This window comes from Lepidothrix coronata, unplaced genomic scaffold (assembly GCF_001604755.1).
Source record: "Lepidothrix coronata isolate B3197 unplaced genomic scaffold, Lepidothrix_coronata-1.0 Scaffold75, whole genome shotgun sequence".
Taxonomy (NCBI): Eukaryota; Metazoa; Chordata; class Aves; order Passeriformes; family Pipridae; genus Lepidothrix; species Lepidothrix coronata.
The window spans coordinates 6,198,198-6,221,614 of NW_016690255.1; the positions used below are offsets into that span (position 1 = coordinate 6,198,198).

The 23,417-nt window shown below is 36.5% G+C and overlaps 1 protein-coding gene across 4 annotated transcripts in view; it reads left to right on the plus strand.

The window, feature by feature from the left end:
- The window catches only part of SPIRE1 (spire type actin nucleation factor 1), a 124,578-nt gene that overhangs the window by 11,017 nt on the left and 90,144 nt on the right, over window positions 1-23,417 (plus strand). For all 4 annotated transcript variants that reach the window (XM_017819455.1, XM_017819456.1, XM_017819457.1 and 1 more), the window contains exon 2: window positions 1,026-1,060. In XM_017819455.1, the coding sequence (XP_017674944.1) occupies window positions 1,026-1,060 (35 nt within the window). The remainder of the gene's footprint in view (window positions 1-1,025; window positions 1,061-23,417) is intronic.

Consider the following 23,417-nt stretch of genomic DNA (forward strand, 5'->3'; position numbering starts at 1 on the left):
CATACACTCTCAGAGCGCACGCAGTCAAGCGAATGCGTCCTGTTCTGGTTTTTGAGCATGTGAGGACTCAGGACTGTGCCACACATTTCCTGGGGTCTGTGCCATCGGGCCCAAAGTCAGACTTTAAACTAGCAGTGTTAGTGCAATGCAGCCGAAAAACTAAGACAAAAAGAGTCTGTATGTTTTGAAATTAAGGTTTTGTGTAGGTGCCCTTTCAATTGGATAGATTTCTGTGGAATACTTAACTTTCTTGAATGTAATTTTTCCAGCAGAAAATCATCCTGTCAGAATTACTTCATCGTACTTTGATAAGTATTATTAATACAAAATTATAAACTTGCTGCTTTTAGTGACGTGATAGTTTCCTAATATGCTGTGAAATTTCAGTCTTCTTTTTGTAAGCCATCAAGCCACTTTTGTATGAAACTGTTTTGTATTTGGGAAAATTGAGATTTCAATTTGATGAAACAGTTCAGAAACTTAATTTCTCTATATTATGCAAATTCCAAAGTGATGCTCCTGAATGCTGAGGAAATGCAAAACTTGTCAAGAGGGACTTATAAAAATAGTACAGTAATGCTTCAACTTTAATTTGCTTGAACTTTATGTTGTTGTTGAACTCTTTGATATCCCAGAAGTATTAGATGAAACAGTGGCTTTTCCCTGGTTTATGAATTAATGTTGTTTTTTCTCTTGAAATAATTATTTGCTACTGCTTAATTTAAGCCAGTGTGTTTTCATGTTCCTTCCACGGCCAAGCATCAGTCATACAATTTAAATAATGAACCAAGACAGTAAACACACATATTTTTAGAAGGGAGTATTGTGAAGGATCCAAATAAAAAGGGTAGGGCCTTCTTGTTAATTCTGTGATGCATTCATAATAATAACATTATTGAAATGTATGATTCAAGTAAGACAAAGAATATGTGGCAATTACTCAAAATAAAAAAAGACTCCGGTTTTTAGTTTTATTGTTTTCCATAATCTTTTACTTAATCTGAAAACCTTTTTTTCTGTTACAGGTAAATCAGGCCATTTACACTGCACAGAAATGGAGGTAAGAGAAATATTTTGTGTTGTCTACTAGAGCTGATCTAGCTCAACTCTTTTCCATTAACTTACAGAGTAGATGTGGTGCACTTATCCTGTGTAGTTACCATTGCAAAGTTGTACTGTGTATTGCATTGATGACTTTTGTTGACAGCTGCATAAATGTGTCTTAACATGGGATATTTAGTCTTATGTTCAGGAACAGAGGAAAGAAAGGCTGTGTGGTTTTTCAAAAACGAGAGATATGCTATGCAGCCAATGTAATTTCATTTGATACTAATTTCTTTAAAAATATATATTTTTTAGCAGAATATTTCATTTAGGTAACTTCTATTGGATAAATTCTCCTGTTTTACTTACTTTAGAAAGGACTAATAGGCCGTGGAATAAATACTTAGTGTTTATGGAATGGCTTGGTGATTACTGACAACCTGAGAATTTGGATGGAAGCAGAGAATACAAGTTATCTCAGGGTTGTTTGTCCATCTGAAGACATCCTGATTTCAGATACTTTTAATATTTTCTTTAATTGATCACTTGGCAATGTTTTGGAGCACAAGATACATTGTTGTATGTCTTGCTGGGGTAGCAGTAGAAACGCAAATCCATTTAAATCTGCTTCATTTATATCTTGGCTATTATTTAACTGTATCTTTGATACTAAGCTGTGACTTTTGTTGGAAGAGAATGTTCAAACTATCATTTGTCATTTAGATTTAATACAAGACTGAAAGAAAAACTAAGTCGAACGTCTAGTTGAACAAGATGTGGAGTCACAGTATAATTTTTATTATCATACAGAATAAATAATACAGTCTACTCCTTAAATAAACTTTTCCAGCAATAAATACAATTTCTGTGTCCTTTGCAGGGTAGCCTTTTCTCACTGCCTTTGAACTTTCTTTGAAATGTAAAACTGAGTTTTTACTTCAACTGTTCCATCAGTACCTCAGGCTGAGCCTGGAGATGGGACAAGGGAAGCATCTTAATTGGTGGGTTGTCTGCCTTCTCATCAATAATATATACAGAGGTGACAAACTGCTGTTACCCAGTGGTTTATACAGAGATAAACTGTGCATGATAATGGCTGCTTTAAAGACAAAATGATAGGCCAGCTAATGCAACTACAAATGGTAAAGTGCTAACGCCATCCAGGTTTTTGGAAGTATTATTAATAATAATAAATCAAAAAACATACTTTCTGCAGGATATGGTGTAAGGAGTAATTCTTAACACATGCAAGTACAGAAATTGGAAGTAGGTGCGTTTTATTTCTTTCTGTGGTTCAGTTTAAGGAAATGCATCCTGGTTTTGTTTCAGCATTTGTAAAATCTCAGTTCACAAATCTAGTGCCTTATTTAGAAATTATAATCTGTTGTGTCATCTGCTTTGCATACTAAATATCATTACAATTTTGCTTTGTGTCTTTTAAATGGAAGGTAATGAAAGGCCCTAACACTAAAAATGCAGATAATAAATCCCTGTTAAAATATTTTTAGCAAAACATAAAATACTTCATTTTGGGAAAGTAAAAGTGCTTTTGCTTCAAATGAAAATGTCTAGTAATAGTCAGTTGGATATGTTATACTTCATCTTCCATGGGAAAAGAGTTCTTTAATTTTGATATTTCAAAAATATTTTTTGTTGATAGTTGAAAAGAAAATCAGATTAGAATTTCCCATGAGACAGAGGCTTCCTTTTAAAATGTCTCTAATAAGAGACTGTGACCATTAGCATATTGACTCTTCCCTTTATCTCTGTCATTTTGAAGGAGTCTGTGAAGGAGTCAGTGGCTTTTTCGTTTCCAAAATTCCTTTGGGGTTGCAGCATTAGACTTGAAGTTGATGATGTTTGTGCTTTTCAGAACAAGGAGTTCAGCAGAGACAGTTCATCTCACTTTTGTGATTCCTGTGTAAGAGAGTATGGCCTGATTGAACATACTAGAATATGGGGGAAACTTCATAAAATCTTAACTAATAACAATCATAACTTTTTTGCAAAACATCCTGTAAACTATCCTGAATTGACATGCCTTTTATTTCAAGCTAGCAATGTGAGTGGTGTGTCAAGTTCAGAGTCCAGCTGCCATAGCCATAATGGGAAGATGGGAATAAGGAATAAGGTGACCCTATGTAATCTGCACCTGCCTGTAACTCTGTTATGTACATAATGATAGCTCTCCTTAGTCATCTCAGCCGAGGTGGTGAAGATTATATAAAATATGCCAGCCTCGTTTGTAAATATTTAGTGCTCATATAGAAAGTATTCTGTGAATGCAAAGTGATTCATATGTAGGAGGGTTTAATTGCCTGTATTTGAAAAGACCCACCTAACTGAGCCCAGGTCTGTTGTGTATGATTAATGCAGTTAACCAGAATGTACGCTAATATAAAGATACACGCAGCCTCTCACATTTGTTAAGGAGTCAGAAAGGAGTTAAAGAGCCTGTCCCAAACAATGGTGCCTAAATTGTTCAACACCATTCAGTTCATGTCAAACCACTAAGGGAATCAACTGTAGAAGTGTTTTAGGGAGATTTTGTCTGCTCTGTATGCAAATTCTATTCATGAGCTATCAGATTAAAAATCCCAGCATACAGTAAAAATTATGGTACTTGTCTGTGGAGATAGTTTTTTAACCTTTTCATTGGGAACTTTAAACATTGACTGTATTTCAGATAATCATTCAGGGAAATAAATATATAGATTATAAGCATACAGTGTTTGCTTTGATACAAATGAGAATATACCTGTTAGTTCAGTGTATTGATGTGAATAAAATCAACCACTTCTCTCATGCAGATGAAAATAAGAACATGTATTTAATAGCACAGAATGTTAGAATTTCAAAAGAGGTGTCATAATGCCACACCTATATTAAAGTGTGTTACCTGCTCATAATTCAAGCAGTGTAAAATGTGTATTTAGCATATGCTAATATCTAGGGTTCATATTTTTATCCATGTTGAGTGTAAACAAAAGTAACATTCTGATTGAGGAGTAATTGCTGCAGCAAACAATCCTTGTCATGCACAGTAATAATCACTTTGTTCTCCTTCCTGAGCATTAACCTTAGGGTGACAAGGGAGAAGAAATGGCATTGAACAGAGGACAGGCAAAAATGTTTGAGAATCGTTTCTCCTGGAAAAATATGACTGAGTGTGACTTCCATCAAAATAAGTTTTGATTATGTACTGAAGAAATAAATTTCTCTGTGAATGCTTGATTACAAATTTGGTCATTTTATGAATGCTTTTGATTCCTTGTGCTTTTAAGGGGAAAATTAGCAAGCACTTGGAATTGCCTTCTAGAAACTGAAGTAGAATCATGCGTCTTTTCTTGCAAGCATTAATTTGTGCTTGACCATTATGTGGCAGTTCTGATGAGTGAAGCACTTATCCCTTGCTGATGGAATTATCTCTCAGAGAAGCTGCGCGTCCAGCCGAGAAGGGACTTGTTATTTTAGATACCTGAAAGACCATTATGCTTGTACATTGATGTGGGGATTCTGTGGCAGTCAGTCTGACCTCCTGGTTTTCCTGAAATACTTCATAGTCACAAAGAAGCAGCTTAACAGACATTTGATTAAATAGTGAACACACAAAAAAGTAGAATTTATGTTTTGATCTATAGTGTTTTGTAATGAGCTGCTTTTTCAAGAGAAGCTTTGTTTTCTAGCACATGAGGAGGAGATCGATCTTGGAAAAAAATGGATTTCTAGTGTTTACTTGCTATAAGCTTGGCACATTGCCATTTTCATTCAGCAATTTAATTAGGAATACACAGCAAATATTGGACTGGAGAACTAATAATGTATTTGACTAAGCTGATTTAGTGATAGTACAATCCTGCCATCTGTCCAGAGTCTCTAAGAGAATTCAGCTGTTCCTTGTAAAGGCTTTTTGCAGGTAGTATGATGTGCCTTTATTAATCTACACACCCTAAAGTCACACAGGATTTATGATGAAATCTTCATTCCAGTGATACCACCGATAAACCTCTCAGTCAGCTGAGGAAGAGTCCAGAGGAGGATTTCAGCCTTTGGTCTTCTGACAATTTCAGATAATGGGTGGTGGCAAACTAGGTCTTATGGTAACTTGGATCCCTCCAGGGAAGGTTTTGCCTGTGAAAAACACAAATAACAGGGCATGGAGCATTATGTTAGGTGGTGGTGGTGGTTTTTTTATTTTTTGGGGGGAGTTTGGTGGGTGGGGGTTTTTTAGGTTTTGTTTTTTCATTTGTTTTTTAAATATCAAAGCACAAAAATATTCCCTGTATAGTTACCCTGTGGTAATTACAGAATTACCTCTTTTTTTTTTCATGGGATTAAATGGGAAAGTTTGCAAATATAGATTAAATGACTCTGAAAGGCGTCTCAAGAGTTTTGGAAGAATAAGATAATTTGTACAGGTCTTTAGTTTTTGCAGAACCCTTTCGATATAAATTCTATTATATTGTGCTTGACAAGATACCCATTATATCAGTGGCATGTTAGCATACCTGTGGCAGCAATCATATGTACTGATTGATAGCTATCACATCAATTAGCTGTAAGGTACTATTTTATGAGTAAACCAGTGCTAGTGAACGTGTTTGCCTGTCTGTTCAGACCAAGAGAGTAATTTGATGGCTTATTCAAACTGCAGGGAAAAATTAGGCTTCAGATGTTGTTTGCATATGTACAATTTAGTGGCCCTTTGTGTTGTCCTGCTTTGTTGTTGTATGTAATAAAAGATGAGTTTAGAGTATCAGTATGAAATAAGAATGCTATGTTCCATACTTTTCTTTTTTTGGCTTGTTACAACAAATAAATTTTAAGCTACAAAACTTACAACTACATTTCTGATCTGCTGGATCCCTCAAAGGCTTCTATGACATTGTTTTTCTATGAGCTCTGCTAGTTATGAATTTTCTGTTAGAGGTCCTGTGTTTTCCTGCCTCTTTGTTAGCTACCAAATAGTTAAAAGTAAAAACATAATCCGAACAAGGAGTATGCTTTCTGTGGATGAACAGAAGTGGATAATAGTTCTCAGAGCAGTTGCATGGAGGGAGTTCTTTGTTACTTCTTTAAGTATTTTGCCTAAGGCATTTCTAAAACTGAGGTAGAATACACCCCAGAGTTCCGTAAGTTCAATTTCAGTGATAAGTTTGACCTGATAGTGTTGGCTTTTTGATCTATAGGGGACAAAACCCAACTCAGACCTTCTATTCTTGAAGGTCTCTATTCACTCAGAAGTTCAACATCCACAATGTAAAAAGTATACAGAAGATATACAGGTGATGAGAATAAGGTACATAAAATGTAGGTTAAATGGCAAATGAAAAGGACACAAAGCAACTCAATATCTGAATATTTCCTCTTGTTTACAGTTATTCTTTCCCTGCACCACTTCAGTCCACACAGCACTTACTCTTGCAGGGGTGAAGTTGGAAATACTGAGTAGGTTCAGTGTGTGGCTTGATTTTTGGGAAGCCAAGGGAAATCAGACTTTAGCACATATTTTGTTTCAGATGAGCAAGGAGCACTTTGGAGAGTTGATTAAGTATTTGAATATAATATTGCATTCATTTTTTACTGCATTTTGTCTTCCAGATGTTCTACTTTTGATATTGTAGCTATCTCACTGCAGGAAATGAGTAACTTCCTCTGACTGCAGTGGGTATTACTGGTGTTTTATAAAGAACAAACATTGAATTATTGATTTTTTTTTTGGTAAAATGTTATGGTTCTATACAAATAGACCTTTTGTGTGCGTCTGTGTTCCTAATTGATGTCCAATTTTTATATTTCTGGATGACTGTGTTTAGTGGCTCTATGCCTCTAACATAAAGATCCTTGAAAATCTAAGCAGCATTATTTCAACAATAACATGCATTACTGGATTAGGCTAATTTTAACATAGCAAAGATAAACTAATTTCTTGTTAATCAGTTTTGAATTTGGTCAGTAGTCAAAGAGGACGGGAACTCAAGGGAAGAAAACAGTTGATTTTGCTTCAGCAGTTCAGTTACCAGGTATTGGTTTTGCAATTTAAAAGCAAATATTGCTTTAAATTTAACCATTAGGAAAATGAGGCAAAAACTGAAACACAAAAATAACAATATCAATAAGTTTATTTTCAAAATGTGAAGAGATTTAAAGTGAGAAAAATAGTTGTTAATGAATGAGATTAATCCAGAGTGCTCCCACCTGCTTTGTTTAATGACACATACACTTTTCTTTTCAGTGATAACATATTAATATTGAGTCATTTGTGCTTTGAATGTGCTTAGGAATACTGATCTAGTTCATCTAAACTCTTCTTGTATGAAGTAGATCACATTTTAACATTTAAATTCTTGTTAGCCACTTTTCATATGTGTTGAACCCCCAGCAATTTATACTTGGGAAAATAACATTATGAAAGGTGTAATGACTGAACACTAGACAGTGTGATTAATTTTTATTTAGTCTTCAATTTCTCTTGCTGCTTTCTGCTATCTTGTTTCTCAGCTGGGAGCAAGAAGAGCTGCTGTCCTCCGGTTGTGAACATGCAGAAGCTCCAGTTATTGCAGGAGAAGGGAGGAGAAATGTGGTGTCTCCTCATAGAATTTCCAAAGGTTACTAAGGGAAAGTACTAAGAGTAAAGTTTATTTGGAATTTTAGTAAGATACAATTTTCAATAGGTTAATTAATAACAGGGCAGGTCATGGAGGTTGCAGAAATTTCCGGTAACACTAAGCATTCAAAAATCATAAGGCTTATTCTAAAATACAATGAGATCAGCAGAAAACTATCTCTTGAAAATATTATGGGGATTTTTTGTTAGTTCCTAGGTTTCAGTTATTACCTACTCAAATACATTGATTTTTTTCTTTGCAGTTCTGTGACTAAATGTTGTCTTCACATGAACACTTACATGTAGTTTTTTATCTAAATCACTTGACCTGAGAAGTTGAGACGTTAAACAAAGCAAGATTTGCAGTTGAGTCGTGAGAGTGTGCAGCACTGCGTGCTTTTTTTGGCAGAGACAATATTGAGTTGGTCTAGGGGCTCACTGAGGCAAAAGGGAGTTTTCTGTTAGTTTTGTACTTTCTTTTGTTTGGCTTGACACGCTGCAATTCATTTGAGCTTTTGTTCCAGAGTGAACTTTCTAGCAACTGGTAAGTTTCTGTGCTCCCCATGACCTACCAGTGTGAACATTTTCATCTTAAACTGTTTAATTTTGTCTGCCACTTACATGTCTGTAATGTCAATAATGGGAAAACAAAGCAAGCTCCAAGATCTCTCCTCAATAGCAGGAAGGAGAGACTGTAAAAGATGTTCCATGCTGAACTCTTCAATTATCATTTAGTATTGCTGTGTGCTGTAGTAGCAAAATACTTCTATTTACCGAAAGGAAATGCAAAGGATAAATTAAACACACACATAAAATTAGACTGAATTCTAAATGTGTATTTCATCACGTCCCTTTCTTCTATTAACTAGTAGTAATTATGAAGCACCTGTAATGCTTTTAGTACTTCACCCTCAGCAAGAAGCGAAGGTTAAATAATTAACTAGGACAAGGCAAGCTGTTCACACTTAGTAGATTAACTCCTGTTTCATTTAAGAAAGTAAGGGTGTTCTGTTAAACTGATGTTTTTCTCTTCTGCCTATTAGTCCCTAAGCCTGAAACACCTTTGTCCAAGTCTCTTGTCACCATTTCTCACTGTATCTTTACTTCCAAGCCTCCCTCTCCTGCTTTCTTTCAAAATCTTTTATAGTTCATTAATTAACTTCCTTTATTTCTGTTTCTCCCTAACCAAAAAGTTAATCATCTGCTTTTGCATGTGTGTTACTGCCTCTACCCAATATTTGATGCTTCTCAGCGTTGCTGAGATGACTCTCTGTTCCAAATGTGTTCTTTCACAGCTCTCTGCTTTTCTGCTTGTTTCTTCTGTTGGTATTAGTGCATGTTCTGAATTAATTATTTTTCTGTTGTGTATTTCTCATTGTCTTTATCTTCTCTGTTATCTGGACTTGTGATACTACCGTTATCTTTGACTCACACCCTTTCCTTTCCTCCAGATGCCTGCCAAATCCTTAATTGCCATCTGCTGAAAGCACCCCTCTCTTCTCTGTTGCAAAGATGATAATTCAGGCTTTGTGGTTTTTGTGTTGGGTTGTCTTGGCTAATGCACACTGCCTGCCACCTACTCTTTTCTTGGCAGTGAGGAAAATATTTCTTCAAAGTTTTTTGAAAGACTCTCCTTTGGCTGCATTGTGGTTTTGGGATTGCCATATGTTGCTTTTCTCTTTACCTGTGACCTACGCATTCAGAGTATCTTCTTTCTACTGTTGTATGTCTGGAGCAGACACTCATTGCAAAGTAAACAAGTTGCTCCATCTGGTTTGTTTGTTTAGGAAGATGTGCCCTGAGTTCTGTTTGCTTTGAAGGACAGCTGTAACAAATGTTTCAGAGAACATAGATGAGAAAAACATGCATGTATTCTTCTAAACTGGGTATTTCAAGCCCCTTCACCATTTGGTGATTGTAAATTTGACTATACTTTGTAGCGTGTCAGATTACATTCTTTTTCCTGAGCGTGTTGCTTGTGCTTGAGTGTTTGAGTATTTCACTTCTATTCTCCAGGTGAAAGCTACATGCAATTCCTAGGTCTTCCACAAATGTTTCATTTCATTGGGAATGCAGAAAACAAGTACAGTTGAAACTGCATGGAAACAGTGAAGTAGTCTTGGTCTCTGGTCCTTGGCCACCTTTTTGCCTTGTCATTTTCTACAGGGCTGTTCTTGTTTATAGCTTTATATTGTTTGCTATTGGAGTTTGCTTTAACCTACAACTAGTAAGGCATGTAGCAAACAGTTCTTTTCCCTTTCTTTTTTTTTAACTGTCTGTACACTAACAGAAATAATGTCCTTAATGAACTTTGTTGGCCAGAATAATAACATCCAGCATTACTTTATTGTAATACTTTTAGCTTTCATTTCACTGAATTTACTGAAGGACTTCTGCTATGATTTTATTTACTAAAAAAACCTTTTTATTATAATGCGTTCTTCTTCAAAATGTTGCCTTTACTTTTGTCATCTCTCATTAAAATCTGGTAGCCAGAGCTAGTGCTGAACCTGAACCTGCAGGCTCTTTCTTTTTGCAGAGTCTGGTGCTTTTATTGCACAGCATAAAGGACATTTGAACAGTAACACTGCATGCTTATGAAGAGTCAGCTGCTTGGTTATGCCTGTAACATTTAAAACATTGGCACTGGGAAAATCTATTTGAATACTGTTTGTTTTTCATATTTTGGGCTCATTACTGGATGTTAAATAAAAAGTTAATCTGAAAAACATAGATAAGAATTGTTAAATGAGAGAAAGAGAGAAGAACATGCCATTGTGATGGGGAGGGGTTTGCCATTTATTTAAAGGGATTATAGCAACATTATTTTTCAATTTAAAGTACTTCATTCCCCTACACAAGGAAAATGTTTGTTTAAAAGTTAAGATCTCTTTAATCCCTGGACTCCCAGTTTTCTGGAGTGTTGTCTGCCTGCAAGTCTCAGATCCTTCAGATGATTTCTATGTCTTGTTATGCTAGTTATATATGCAAATATAGTAGCAGACTTCATAGTTTAAAACCTAGACCAGGAGTAAATGAGGTGCGTGATGAACTTGTGGTTCTGTGAGTTGCCACAGTGACTTAATTATGTGGACACTAAAGTAGACAAGATGAATGTTTTGTGGGAGAAAATAAATGTTATTCTCATTTTAGAAAAAGAAAAATTAGTTTGAAGACATTAGGCAACTCGCCCAGTGTGACATTTGGACTCTATAGAGGAGCCAACGTAGAATCTAGATTGTTTAAGCCTTAATCAGAACCCCAAAAATCTTTCTTCAGATTTTAACTACCTGAACTATATACCCATTACTTTGCGGCTGAGAAAATACTAATGCTCCTGTGAGATATTTCATCAAGATACTAGGAATTTACTTTCAGGCTAGGCTATTCCTTCTTTCCTGTGTAGGCTTCTTAAATACATTAAAATTCTATAGAAGTAGTAGCTCATTCTCTTTGAAAATAAATTTCTTATCTTTCAGGATTACACATGTAGATGTTGCCATAGTAGTACAAAAGCAGACTTTACTTTCTGTTGTTTCCTTTCTGGCAGTAGATAGACTGAGCATTGTTCCTACACAGAAGACAAACTTACCCAAAAATGTCCTGTATACCACTCAGTCAGAAAAAGCATTTCAAAACAGATGTACAATTTTTGAAAAAGATAAAAATTAATAGTATCAAAGAAGGAAAAAAAGCAAACTTGAGGGATTTGAAATAGGAGTCATATTTATGTGTGAGAAAAGGGAAACTATTCCAGTAATAAAGGAAAGAAGCATCGAAAACTAATGCAGAATAAGGAACCTTTTCTTTACTGCAGCATTTGGAAAGGCAGTGAAACAAATGAGGTCTGTTATCATTAAAATGTGGATAAAATAATGTTAGCTTCACAATGTTGTAGTACTATAGTGATAAGTCGTAGGACAAAGAACTTGAAGGAAAAAAAATGTTAGAAGTGAGCAGCTTCTATTCCTAAAAATAGAATTTATTTTGACAAAATTTTTCAGTCCTCTGCTTCAGAGTACTTGTATCATTTTTTCGGCAGATGTATCATGAACAAAGATATAATCGTTTAAACCAGCCTGAACCTCACCGAGGATTTATAGTGCAACACAGTGTTTGGATATTGTTCCAGCATTTCAAATGTCACAAAGTGTCAAACTAATAAGATTCCAAGCGCTTTCCTGTCAGTGGCTCGTCCTTTTGTTTTTAGGAAAAGATGACTTTGTATATGTATGAAGATCTTGGTTCTTCAATCTTATGTCTGTGTGAATATCTAGATAGATGGATTTTACCAGTCAGCAGGCACTGCAGCAGATAGCCATACACACTGTCTTGCATTTCGTATCTTGGCATGGAAGCTTGAATGTTATGGATTAATGGATGATTGCATTTGTAATTTTGTTGTGTATAACTCAAAGATACTATTCACCCCTGGTTGAATTTATGTGACACTGAGGTTTTGTTTGACATGGCCCATTACAGATTTTATACAGTGTCTGAAAGCAAGTTTTCACAAAGCTTTCTGAAGAGAAGATGGAAAAGTATTGATTATTGTGCTTTTTCCCTGTTTAATGGCTACAGGAACAAAGATCTAGTGAAAATTTTGTTCAGATCTCATTAAGAGAATGCCCATCCCTCACAATGACCCAGCACAACAGGAACTGTATATTGTGGACATGTTCTTTTCTGAACTTACTTTTTTATGATTCATTCAGTTGAAATGATCTAGACTCGCTTCTACTCTTTTACATCTCTTTCTCCCTTAAAATAATTATTTTCTAATTACTTTGTTTGTCACCTCTTAGTGCCAGATCTCTCTGGCTCCTCTGTGAATGAGGATCCCAGTCTGTCTTTTTTTTTTTTTTTTTTAATGCTTTCTCTTAAATTGCTGGTAAGCAGCAATCTGCCTCCAGAGAACAGAATCCTCAAAGCATACTTCTTGTCAGCCACCCACACTCGGACTATCTGCTGCTCTGGAGAGATCCAGTAACTAAACAGAGTTGTCGGTGGTTTCAAATCCCACAAACAGAGGGAGCATCTGTTGCAAAGCCCACATCTGCAGAATCCTTCCTGGTAAGGGTGGTGGGTGGCTTTTTAAACCATGTTGGCCCCATGGGTGTTCATGGTAATTCCACTGTTGTCTCTGTCTCAACCCACTTCTGCCATGGCCCTAGGGGTGCAAATGGCAGGAGTCCTCAGCATTGTAGTGCAGGATTTCACCTGCAAATCTCATGAAGGTATCCTGAGCATATAAAAGTCTGAGCAAAGGAATCATTTATGGATGGATACAGCAAACACTTGTCCTCAGCCACAAATCCTGCTAAATTCTGATTGCCCTAAACCTAGCTGCTGCTGCCATTGCACCTTCTGATAACACCTACAGCTGCAGAGAGTCAGGATCCTGAATGTACAGTTGACTCTTATGAATACTGTATCCCTCTTAATACCTCCTTGAGGCCTGTGACCTCGAGGACTCCTGCTGTGGGGCACTGCACCCTCTTGACACTGAAGTGGAGGAATAACCCATGCTGCCGCAGTCCATTTTAGAGATGTAATTACTATACAAAGTCTTTGATTTCCACAGCTTCTTCCATTACAGTGACTAACTTAAGAACGTCTTCCAGGATTTCTAGCATCAAGAAAAACAGGCATTGTCCTTTTCCAGCCTCCAGAGAACACTCCTAGGTCATAAGATGCTAAACAATCTGATTATTGTATCATGAGACTGAACGATGCAACATCTTATTGAATTTGTACCTTTGACAACATATTTACTTGTGTGTCTTTCAATGAAGTTGGTTTTTATGTTAACCACAATGTTATTTATGAGGAGACGTTGAAGATCCTATGGCAACTGTTCTTATACAGACAATTTAATTGTGTTTTCCTTGTGGATACATAAAGTTGATGAACTTTCTAACTTGCTCTGGATGTGAAAAATTTTCTTTTAACATTCACAGGTCTGAGCCCTTCATGTTATCTCTCAGATTTTTTGTCTCCACTGTGGAGCGAGTAAATGTGGGAGTTGGCCATCCCTACTCAAATCCTTCTGACATAGCTAATGTGTTGTGCCAAGACAGATTTCTGTTAGCTGTGGTCAATGCTGGCATTGCTTATTGCCATTTATTTCAGCAGAGTGTTAGCTGCATTAGAGTTGATGTTGGGAAGGTTTCCAGCACTGACTTCTTCAGCATGGCCACCAGGAGATCTGCAACTTCATTAAGCTGTGTGGCATTGCTGAAGACTCTGGCAAGAATGCTGTCTGCTAAGGAGTTTGCTAAGGCTCTGGATCCTCACAGCTATGAAGGCCTTTGCATTTTAATGAGTGTGAATTTTTAAGACAGGGCTTGAAATCAGCCAAAGTTACAATGTTATGGAATCATAGAGTAATATATTTAGAAGGGACATTTGAAATTACCTCTGGTCATCTGGGGTGGATGACCACCATGCTGAAGACAATACTAACTTCAAGTTAAGTGTGGTTGATAAGGACCTTGTCTAGTCAAGTTCTGTTTGCATCCAAGGTTGGAGATCCCATAACCGCTTCAGGAAATCTGCTCCTCTGTTTCATCACTCTCCTGGTTAAAAACATATATGCTGGCAGCCACCCACCCAAACACAGAAAAAGAAATTCTTAGTGGTATCTGTAGTTACTTGAAAATGTAATTCACAGGTATGAGTACATTCTTGTTGTCTTGTCTTTAATCTACCAGCACTTGCTTTGAATTGCATGTTGAGAAATACTGAGGGCACGGAGCTTAGTGCTCAGAGCAGAGCATTGATGTGGCAGCACAACATGAAAGACAAAGGCATGAGCTCCTTCTCAGAGTACTGTTAAAACTAGAGACAATAAGTAATCTTATTTAAACTTTGCAAATAATTCTAAGGTATTGCTATTATTTTCTGGATACGAAGCTCATGTTTTATCACGCGTAGCAAATAGAAACATACCCATCTTTATTTTTATCATGGTGGAATAGCAGACAAAAGAAAACAGAGTGGATACATCAATGTTTCTTGTTAGGAGCAGTATTATATTGCTTGCTTCGCAGGCATGTAAAACAACATCAGGAATTGGTGTGTGTTGCACAAGGAAAAAGAAAAGGGAGACTTGGTAGCTTTTTGTTAAGTAGGTATGGTAAGTAGATATGTGCTTATTTGGAATATGTAAATATCTGCTGGAAAAAACAGTTTCCCTTTAAGTGAAATGATAATCTCAAGAGTCATAGAGCCTTGTGACTGATCACAAGTTTTAGAAGAGACTTCAATTCACTGAACCTAGTGTTACATAAAGTTTGTTGTTACTTAATGAGCCTTATGGATTGTAATGTTTAAAATACCCAACGTGTGTTACCATAATGTAGCCATTTTCAAGTTTAATTGATCTTAAAATGACTGTAAGGCAGCCAATGTCATTAGACAGCTGGATATATTTCATTTTCTGATTTAGATTGTATCACTGTTTACTTACAGTGAAGCTGGTGATGGAATGTTTTCCAGACATATGAGCCTGGACAGTTTCTACATAAACTAAGAGCTCTTTGCATATCCTAGATCTTTCTCCCTTTGTTGTATATTTTTTTCCCCCCATATGGATGTCTCAAATTTAGATACATGTTTGCCAGTATAGATTTTATATACCTGAGATTATTTTATTTCTTATAGAAAGGCAGCTGCCTAACAGGAAGCTGTGATATAAAATATGTGCTCATATATATGCCTATACAGACAATTCAGTTTAAAAATAAGAAAACTTCAAGTTAAGCAAAGATTTTTATGTATTTCTCAGATATTAATAATGTTTTCTTATCATTTTCTTAAACCAGCCTAAACATATATGTTTATGAAACTTTGGTGATTTGTTTGTTCATGTTGCAGTAATGACATAATTTACGTAAAAAAAGACCAAATCCCTGTGTGTAAATCAATCTTTTTTATTGCTCCTTGAATCCTTTGAGTCAGGGTTATTTTAACTGTGCATTAGCCTCTACAAGTATTTGAGTGAAAGAAAGTTTGGTTGTTTTCCAGGTTCAGAGATGAGAGTGAGTAACTCATGGAACTCCTGAAATACTTTAATAGCTTGGAACGCCCACACTGACCTCGCGCAGGGAGATGAGGTGTCAGAGACAGTGCAGGGAGGTTTCGGGGAGGAGGTGGAGTTGTTGCCCTGGCCACACAAACTGCCAGCTGACTCACAAAGTGTCACTGGGCGGGTCGGATGGTCAAATGGCCAGGAGGAATGAGCCATCATGTTCGCTAAACCAGGTTAGTTCCTTCTAAAGACAGTAAGAGGCTCATACGAAGGACAGAGTCCAAACAGGATGAGGATACTGCTGCTGCAGCCCCTGCGTGTATAATGAGGAGAATTTGTGCTACCCAAAAAGGAGTCTGCCAGCGTAGGAGTCACAGTAACATGATATCCAGGACTGATTTGTGAATGTGAAAATCATGTGCATGTTTGTGTTCAGCATTTCTTGCAATACTTGTTGGTATAATTTCTTTTAAAGGAGGGTCTTGTTTATGTGTTCCTGTTGATGGACCTAATTGGTATTAGTTACATAAACAATATTGGATTAAAAAGGCTATTGTTTTCTCACACAAGGCCATCAATGACTTGATTACAAGCATTTTCCAGGATATTCCCAAGTACAATAGACTTAATTTAATTAAAAAATGAACAACACAAAAATGAATAACATGGGTTTGTGAGTAGGTCTCATGTACAGTTATGAAACAAGTGTAGTGAGCAAATTGCCAAATCTTCTTCATTCGGTAGGATGAAGTTTCTCTTTTTCTGAAGAACATGACTAGTATTTTGAATCATAGGTCAGAAAAACTCAAGATAAATTTAGAATCCAGTGCAACTCTCTCACAAGTGAACTTTCAAAGTCCATATATATTTCAATTATGTCTTGATATATCTTACTTTATGTCTGAATGCAGGATTATTCTTTTTCTTCAGACATCTGATTTTTCAGTAACATTTTGTTTTCTGGTAGTTACCACACATTTTTAATAGAACAATACACAGTTTTCCCCCCAGTGTTTAGGTATTTCCTGGTACCAAAGCACAGTGCCCCATGCTAGGACCCTGTGCACTCACCTCTGGTGTAGGGATGGGCTGCCCATGCCCAAAACCTGCTTTGCTGTTGTACAGCTGTAGCCTCGGATCAGCTGGCTGTGAAAACAGCCACGTCGAAGAGCTATGGGAAGGCTTGTTGCAGGCGTCCTCCTACCTTCTCCAGAGGAACATTTAAGCCGAGCCTTTGCATTTTGTCTCTTGAACTACGCTGCAGCTTGTCCTGTGCTCAGCCACATCCCTTGCTGGACCTGACCCACTGGCTTGCCTTCCTGGCCAAGCCTCCAACCTGCCTCGTCACCATGGAATGACTTGGGTGATCATGGACTGTGGCCGACCCTGGTTTCTTTGGCCAGACCTGCTCTGCTTGTCCTGTTTGGGTACCTGGGTCCACATCCCTAGTCATTGAGGGCACTGCCCCTGCCTCTGTTGTGGTCACCCCCTGCTCCTGACTTGCCTTCTTTTGTGGAAGTGGCTGCCCTTGCTGCTTCCTCACCCGAGTTCCTTTACTCATTCAGAAACAGGGAACCATATTTCCTTTCCCTGTATGATCACAGTGTAAAAAAACACTACAGAAAATACAGGCACACATGAATGCTGAATGTTGTAGGTGGGGATACAGGCCCTTCTTTTCTGTCTCTGCAGCAGTGGTACCAACACATGCGAGTATAGGTTTACACAGAATACAAAAGATTTTAAGGTGAAGTTATGAATGATCTGGAAATTCCATAGCTCTAATGCCTCATGCTTTTTGAGAGTATCATAGTGAGATATCAAAGTAAATACTAAGGAGTTGTCCTGTGTTCGTCCCTGTCCCTATACCCTAACTACTGACAGGAGTCCACATGCCCCAGTGTCTGAGAAATTAATTCCAGGTTTGTTTCAGTATTTTACATCTGCATCCCCTCCCCAGCCCATGATGACAGGGCTGGTATCTGTAGAAGAGCCGCCAAACAGCCAGTTGGGTGGCTGTGGCAGATCCATTTTTTCATCTTCCCACCCTTGATGTCTGATTTATGTGGCCATTGTGGGCTAGTCACAGTATAAATTTAGATTATTACTGGGATCATTGTGCCTGTTTACTTGAAGGTCTGGGACTTGTTTATGATTGAGAGAAATTCTTGTGTGGAAACCAAACATCTCAGTTGTTTCATGTAATAGCAAATTATATTTGGAAAGATATGTTTTCACTCAACTTCTGAGGATAGAAATTATTACTTACTTTAAGTAAGTCTACTTACTTTATGAGTCAGAAAAGAGCAGGTTTAAACTCCCAGGCCAACAAAAATACTACAATAAATACTAAATCTCATCTGATACTGTAAGTTCTCCCCACTTACTTTCATTATCAGCGTTAGCACCACATAGTGTAAAAACAGTTTTAAAGCACACTTATACGTTTTGTGTCCCTCCTCTCTCAGAAGAGAAGGTAATACATGCAGAGAGGGAGCTTCACTAGCTGTAAACAGGACAGTAAAAGCCTGACCTTTCTAAGGATATATAACGAAGTCAATACTATGTCCTTTCTCCTCTTGCAACATCTAAACTGGGAGCTGTTTTCAAGGAACATCAGTTTTGTTACTTCCATAGTGTTTATGTATTAGTCAAAACTAGCCCTACTTTCATACCAAAGTTGACTTTGGACTCTACAGAACACAGAAAATAGTCCTTTGCCCGTTTTTATTGCTCCCCAAAGAGGAATGATGGCATATGTCATGTATCTGTGGAGCTCTTCAGTTAGGAATATTTATTAGATAGCTTTGCATTATGATGTCATTGTAAACTGGCAAAGGAACAGAAAACAAAAAAAATCTTCCACTTCTAAATTACTAAGACAGTATTTCAGAAAAGCTCAGCAGAGAAGATGGCAGTGTTTATCTGAGCCATGTGGGCCCTCTATGAATAAAAGAATCATATTGAATGATTATGAAGACTGAAGAATCTGTTAACTTAGTCAACTGGTTATATATAAGAAATCCTCCAAGGTGAGCATCCCATTATCATCTGATGCCACCTTTTTTACATCTTTCTGCTATTCTGGCTCCTCTAACTAGATGCTGCTAATTTACAAATACAGAAATTTCATTAAAAACAAGAACATAAAATATCCATTTATTACATGAAAACAATTTTTTTGTATCCGAATATTCCAAGTGCTTGGACTCAAAAGTATCATGGAGGCAGGGAACGACTGATTTTTATTTTTCTAGCAAAATACTTTTTCCTTTTTTTGTCTCTTTTTATGACTTTCTATGATTTTTCCTGTTGCAGCAGTTCTCAGAGAGAAAAAAAGCAAGAAATGAGCCAGAAAAAAATGTGATGAGTTGACTTGCGATTTCATTATTAAATAGTATTATTTCCCTGTTACATAATGTTGGTGGGCTGCCCTCTGAACGTGAGTTAGGAGGCAATATCTTTGTATGAACTCCATATGATTATGTAAATGTACTTTCCCCAGGAAGATTAGACAGAAGTCACTCTGCAATAGAAGTACTTCTATGTGCCAACCTAACAGATGTGCCCCAAACTAATGTCATATCTTATGATAAGTCAAAAATACCAAGGATGAAGCTTCATTTTTTTTCTGTTAGCAGCAGAATGTGAAAGTGGGAACTCTTACAACACTGCAGTTCTTACATGAAATTCTGCAAGATAGATGAGCTTCTACTAGAATAATGTTGTGCTATAAATAAATTTTGTCTGCCTTTTAGGAGGAATGGCAAAAATATTTTTTAGGATATTGCTGTCTCATCAGAACAATATAAACATTCTATTTCTTAGGTCTCATGACATCTTGCATACTCAGGGTGGGAGACTTTGGTCATTATAACTGCCTGAAGCTGTATTTAACACAGAATCATAAACATGTAGATAGAAGGGACTTTTAGAAATCTTGTATAGTTGTCCCTTCTAAATGGAAGCAAAAAAAAGTCCATCTAAGTTATGCCATCACCTTTCACCCATTAGATGGTTTCTTCTTAGAGAAGTAGTTGATTTGCTTGTTTATTCCTGTTTGTTCTGTGCCGCTCCTCTTTGTTCTTGCTCTCCCTACCAAGAAAGAAGATTAATGCTCATCGTTAAAAAAAAGAAGAGTTATGAAGGAATGTGAATCCTTATCTTTTGCTTTGTAGGTGTTGCCTTTCATGCCTTTGGCTTAGCGTGATGCAGCAGATCTACCACCTCTGCTGTAAATACTCAATCCTCTTGATAAAATTTTCTAATTCTTTAAATTCCTTGGAGGCAATAAAGGGGTGCTGGTCTATGTCTGAGGACATGATGTAGTGAAAAACTATCTAAGATAAAGTTTAGGAGAGGTTTAATGTAAAAAGTGTTTCTTGAATGCTTAATGATTTTTAAAGAATGCTGTATTTCTCTTTTTTCTTTGTATTCTGCTTTTATTTTATATGCTACATTAACTAAATTCCTTGAAAGTTTGTGAATTTACTGCATGTGATTAGAAGACAGGGTACAGTAAGCTTGGTTTTTGTAATGTCATGTGTTTTGGCCTTGGGTAGTTAGATCCTGGGAAATTGTTATAGTGATAACTGCTACTAATACTACACTTTTTTGGGTAGGATTTGACTGCTGTTTAAAGATAGATTAATGTTTGATATTAGAATGTTGATAGTGGGATAGCACGAGTTTGGCTTTTTTCCTTCTTTTTCATTTTCCTCCCTAGCACTTAAAATGTTGGTGTAAAATGTATATAGAGCCTGTATATCATAAGCATCCCTAGAAAATCTGAAGCTGTTAAAAAAGGAGAAGTTATATAACGATTACTATGGGAATAATAAATATGAAATGAAGCAAAGCAGTAGTATAAGATCCAGGCACTTGAAATTGGGTCAGGCTTTAAAAAACCCTTTTTTCCCCCTCAGAAATTCATGAGTTTGAATTTAATTTCCTCTTTAAAGCTCCAAACCTTTTAGGATTCCTGGGGTTTGGTTTTTAGTTTTTATTTACTTGAACTTTAAAGGCTAAAAAAAATCCTCACTTTAAAATGAACAAGCAAAAATCCCCAAACTCTGTTGCACAACTCAGAAATTGTAACTGTAAGGAACAGACTAAATTGCATGAGTCTTTGGATGAAGTCCTATGGACTGGCAACTAATATTTCAAGTGCAATTAGAAAGATGTCCCAAGGCAGAACAGGTTTTAGTACAAATATGACTTAATAGTTTTCCATACCTGCTGTGCTATTGACCTCATCAGTTGTCTTAAACCAAGATCTGTGTATTTTAAAGGTTCATCTTTAGGTTTTCACTAAAAAGTTTTCAATTCAAGTTTATTGAAACCCCAAGGACTGCCTAGAACATGCATTCATCAGATATAACTAAAATATGCTATACCATATTATCATAAGTAAACGTAATATTTTAGAAAAAAAATGGGAGATGTAGCCATTTTATGCTACAAAAATTGGCACCAAGAACAGCAAAATAACAAGTGTCCTTGCATAGAATAATCTGAAGAGTTATGTATTTGAAATGAAGCCTCTTCTCCTTGAGGGCTCAGAAATCAAGGTATTTTTTATGAACCACTTCTGGATCATATCCAGAAATTGAACCTTCATCTGGCAAAACCAGAATACATCGGCATAATTTATGCTTTTAACGAATAATGTTTTAACATTTCATGCCTTCTGCAATTACTGAGTAGAGAGGGTGACCTGGATTTTTTAATATAACTCTACATCTGTTTCAGAGAGTGGGTTCTGTCAAACAGCATCACTTCTGTGAGTCAATTAGAGTATTTAGTTGTTCAGATGAGGCAAACCTTATCAAACTAGTCAATAACTGATCTTTTTGTTAAAGTATCTACATAACTCAGGAATTCTAAATATACCAGAATCTTCCTAGCTGTGTTCCTCATTATGTCTATTTGCTGTCCTTCAAATATGGTGTGGTGCCACCCCATCTTCAGTTAAGGTCGACTGTTTTCAAGTTGGTCTTCTCCCTTGGAATCAGGATGGATGCGTTAATGTTTGGTACTGCACAGCAGGCATCTGAATCAGGTGGCACAGAAGGAGTTACTATGTCAGGAGTAGGTTCTGGATCTTACAGACTTTTAGTGACATTTAGTCCTTTGATATGTTTGGTTACTTTCCCATATTATAATTTAGCACAGTGTTTGAAGGTTCTTTATAGTACATTGCTATCATCTGGTCATATAAAATAACAGTAGGAAAAAAACAGAGGGATTAAAGTAAGGTAACTGCTTATATTTTTTATTTAAAAAAGGGGGAGCTTTTTATAGGTAATTATTTGCACTCTGTTTGATATAAACTGTACTTTTAAGACCGTATAAATTATCAATTTGTGAATTATGAATTGTCATGTGCAAATTTAAAATCAGTTTGCCAGAAAAATTCTTTATTGTCTATTAGCCAGACCAAACACAACTCTTGTAAACAACTTTATTCCAAAATGTCCATACATAAATATGTAATGACTTTTATGTTTTCATTTAAATAACACAAAACAATAGCACTTACGCCATAAAAGAAATAATAATACTGCATGCATTTACATGAATTTCTGCCCATGGCAAGATTCCTTCTTAAGAAAAGATAAAACCTAATAAATACTGACAACCTGTAAGTCTTCTAAGGAACAGCCTTTTTTTTTAATCATAAATGTATGACGATTAATCACCGTATTTCTATAAAAAGGAAATTCCTCATTTCTGCATTTGCTGCTGCTGGCAAGTCAACTTATGACCATCAGTATGACTGCATTAGGCAAACTGCTGCTTCCATTGCAGGCACAACATTAAAATTTAAAGAGAAATGCTTGCCTAAAAATTTCCAAATAGAACCAGTTGGTTGGAAGGGGCCTCTGGTCAGCTCTCAATTCAGACTAAGCTGCTTGAGGCTTTTTGTCTAGTTGAGTTTTGAAAACCTCTGAGGACAGCAGTTGCACAACATCTCTGGACAGCCTGTTCCAGGGCTTAGTTGTCCTCAAAGTGATTTTTTTTTCATTATATCTAATTTGAACTTCTCCTGTTTCACTTTATGATCATTGTCTCTTGTTCTCACACTGTGAAATTCAGTGAAGAGCTGAACTCTCAGTTACTACCTTGCAGATATTGGCAGGCTGTGCTTTGCTCCCTCAAATTTTCTCTTTTCCAGCCTTGAAGAAGGCCTGGTCCATCTACCTGTCCTCTAATGGCAAATGGCAAATGCTCTGGCACCCAACCATCTAAAATAAAGGAATAAGGACAGTCTCATCCCAGGATTATTTTCCTTGTCTTTTTAATTCTTGTGGGTTTATGATTTTTAAATAATATTTCTCAAAAAGTTATATTTTAAGAGATCGTAAAAGAACACTAAAGGGCTAATTAGAGCAGAGGAGGCGAGAGGAGCTTCAGGAAGGAACACCTCAGAACTTTGTAAAGTCAAGCAGAAAGGAAACTCAGCCTATCCACAGCCAACTCCTGATCTAGGGAACAAACTGCTTTGAAAGGTTGCATTATGAAGATATAAGAACCTTATAATGATAAAGATACAGGATATTTTAATGATTAGGAATGAAATTGTAATGAGGAGGTGTTTTAAGCTTTTGAACCATACAGTAAAATAGGCTTTCTCATATTCTCTGATTATCTGTTGTAAGCACACATGTAATTCTTTTTCTTCTGGAGACTTTAATGGATTCAGCAAGACTTTTTTTAAATGAGCTCTTAGAA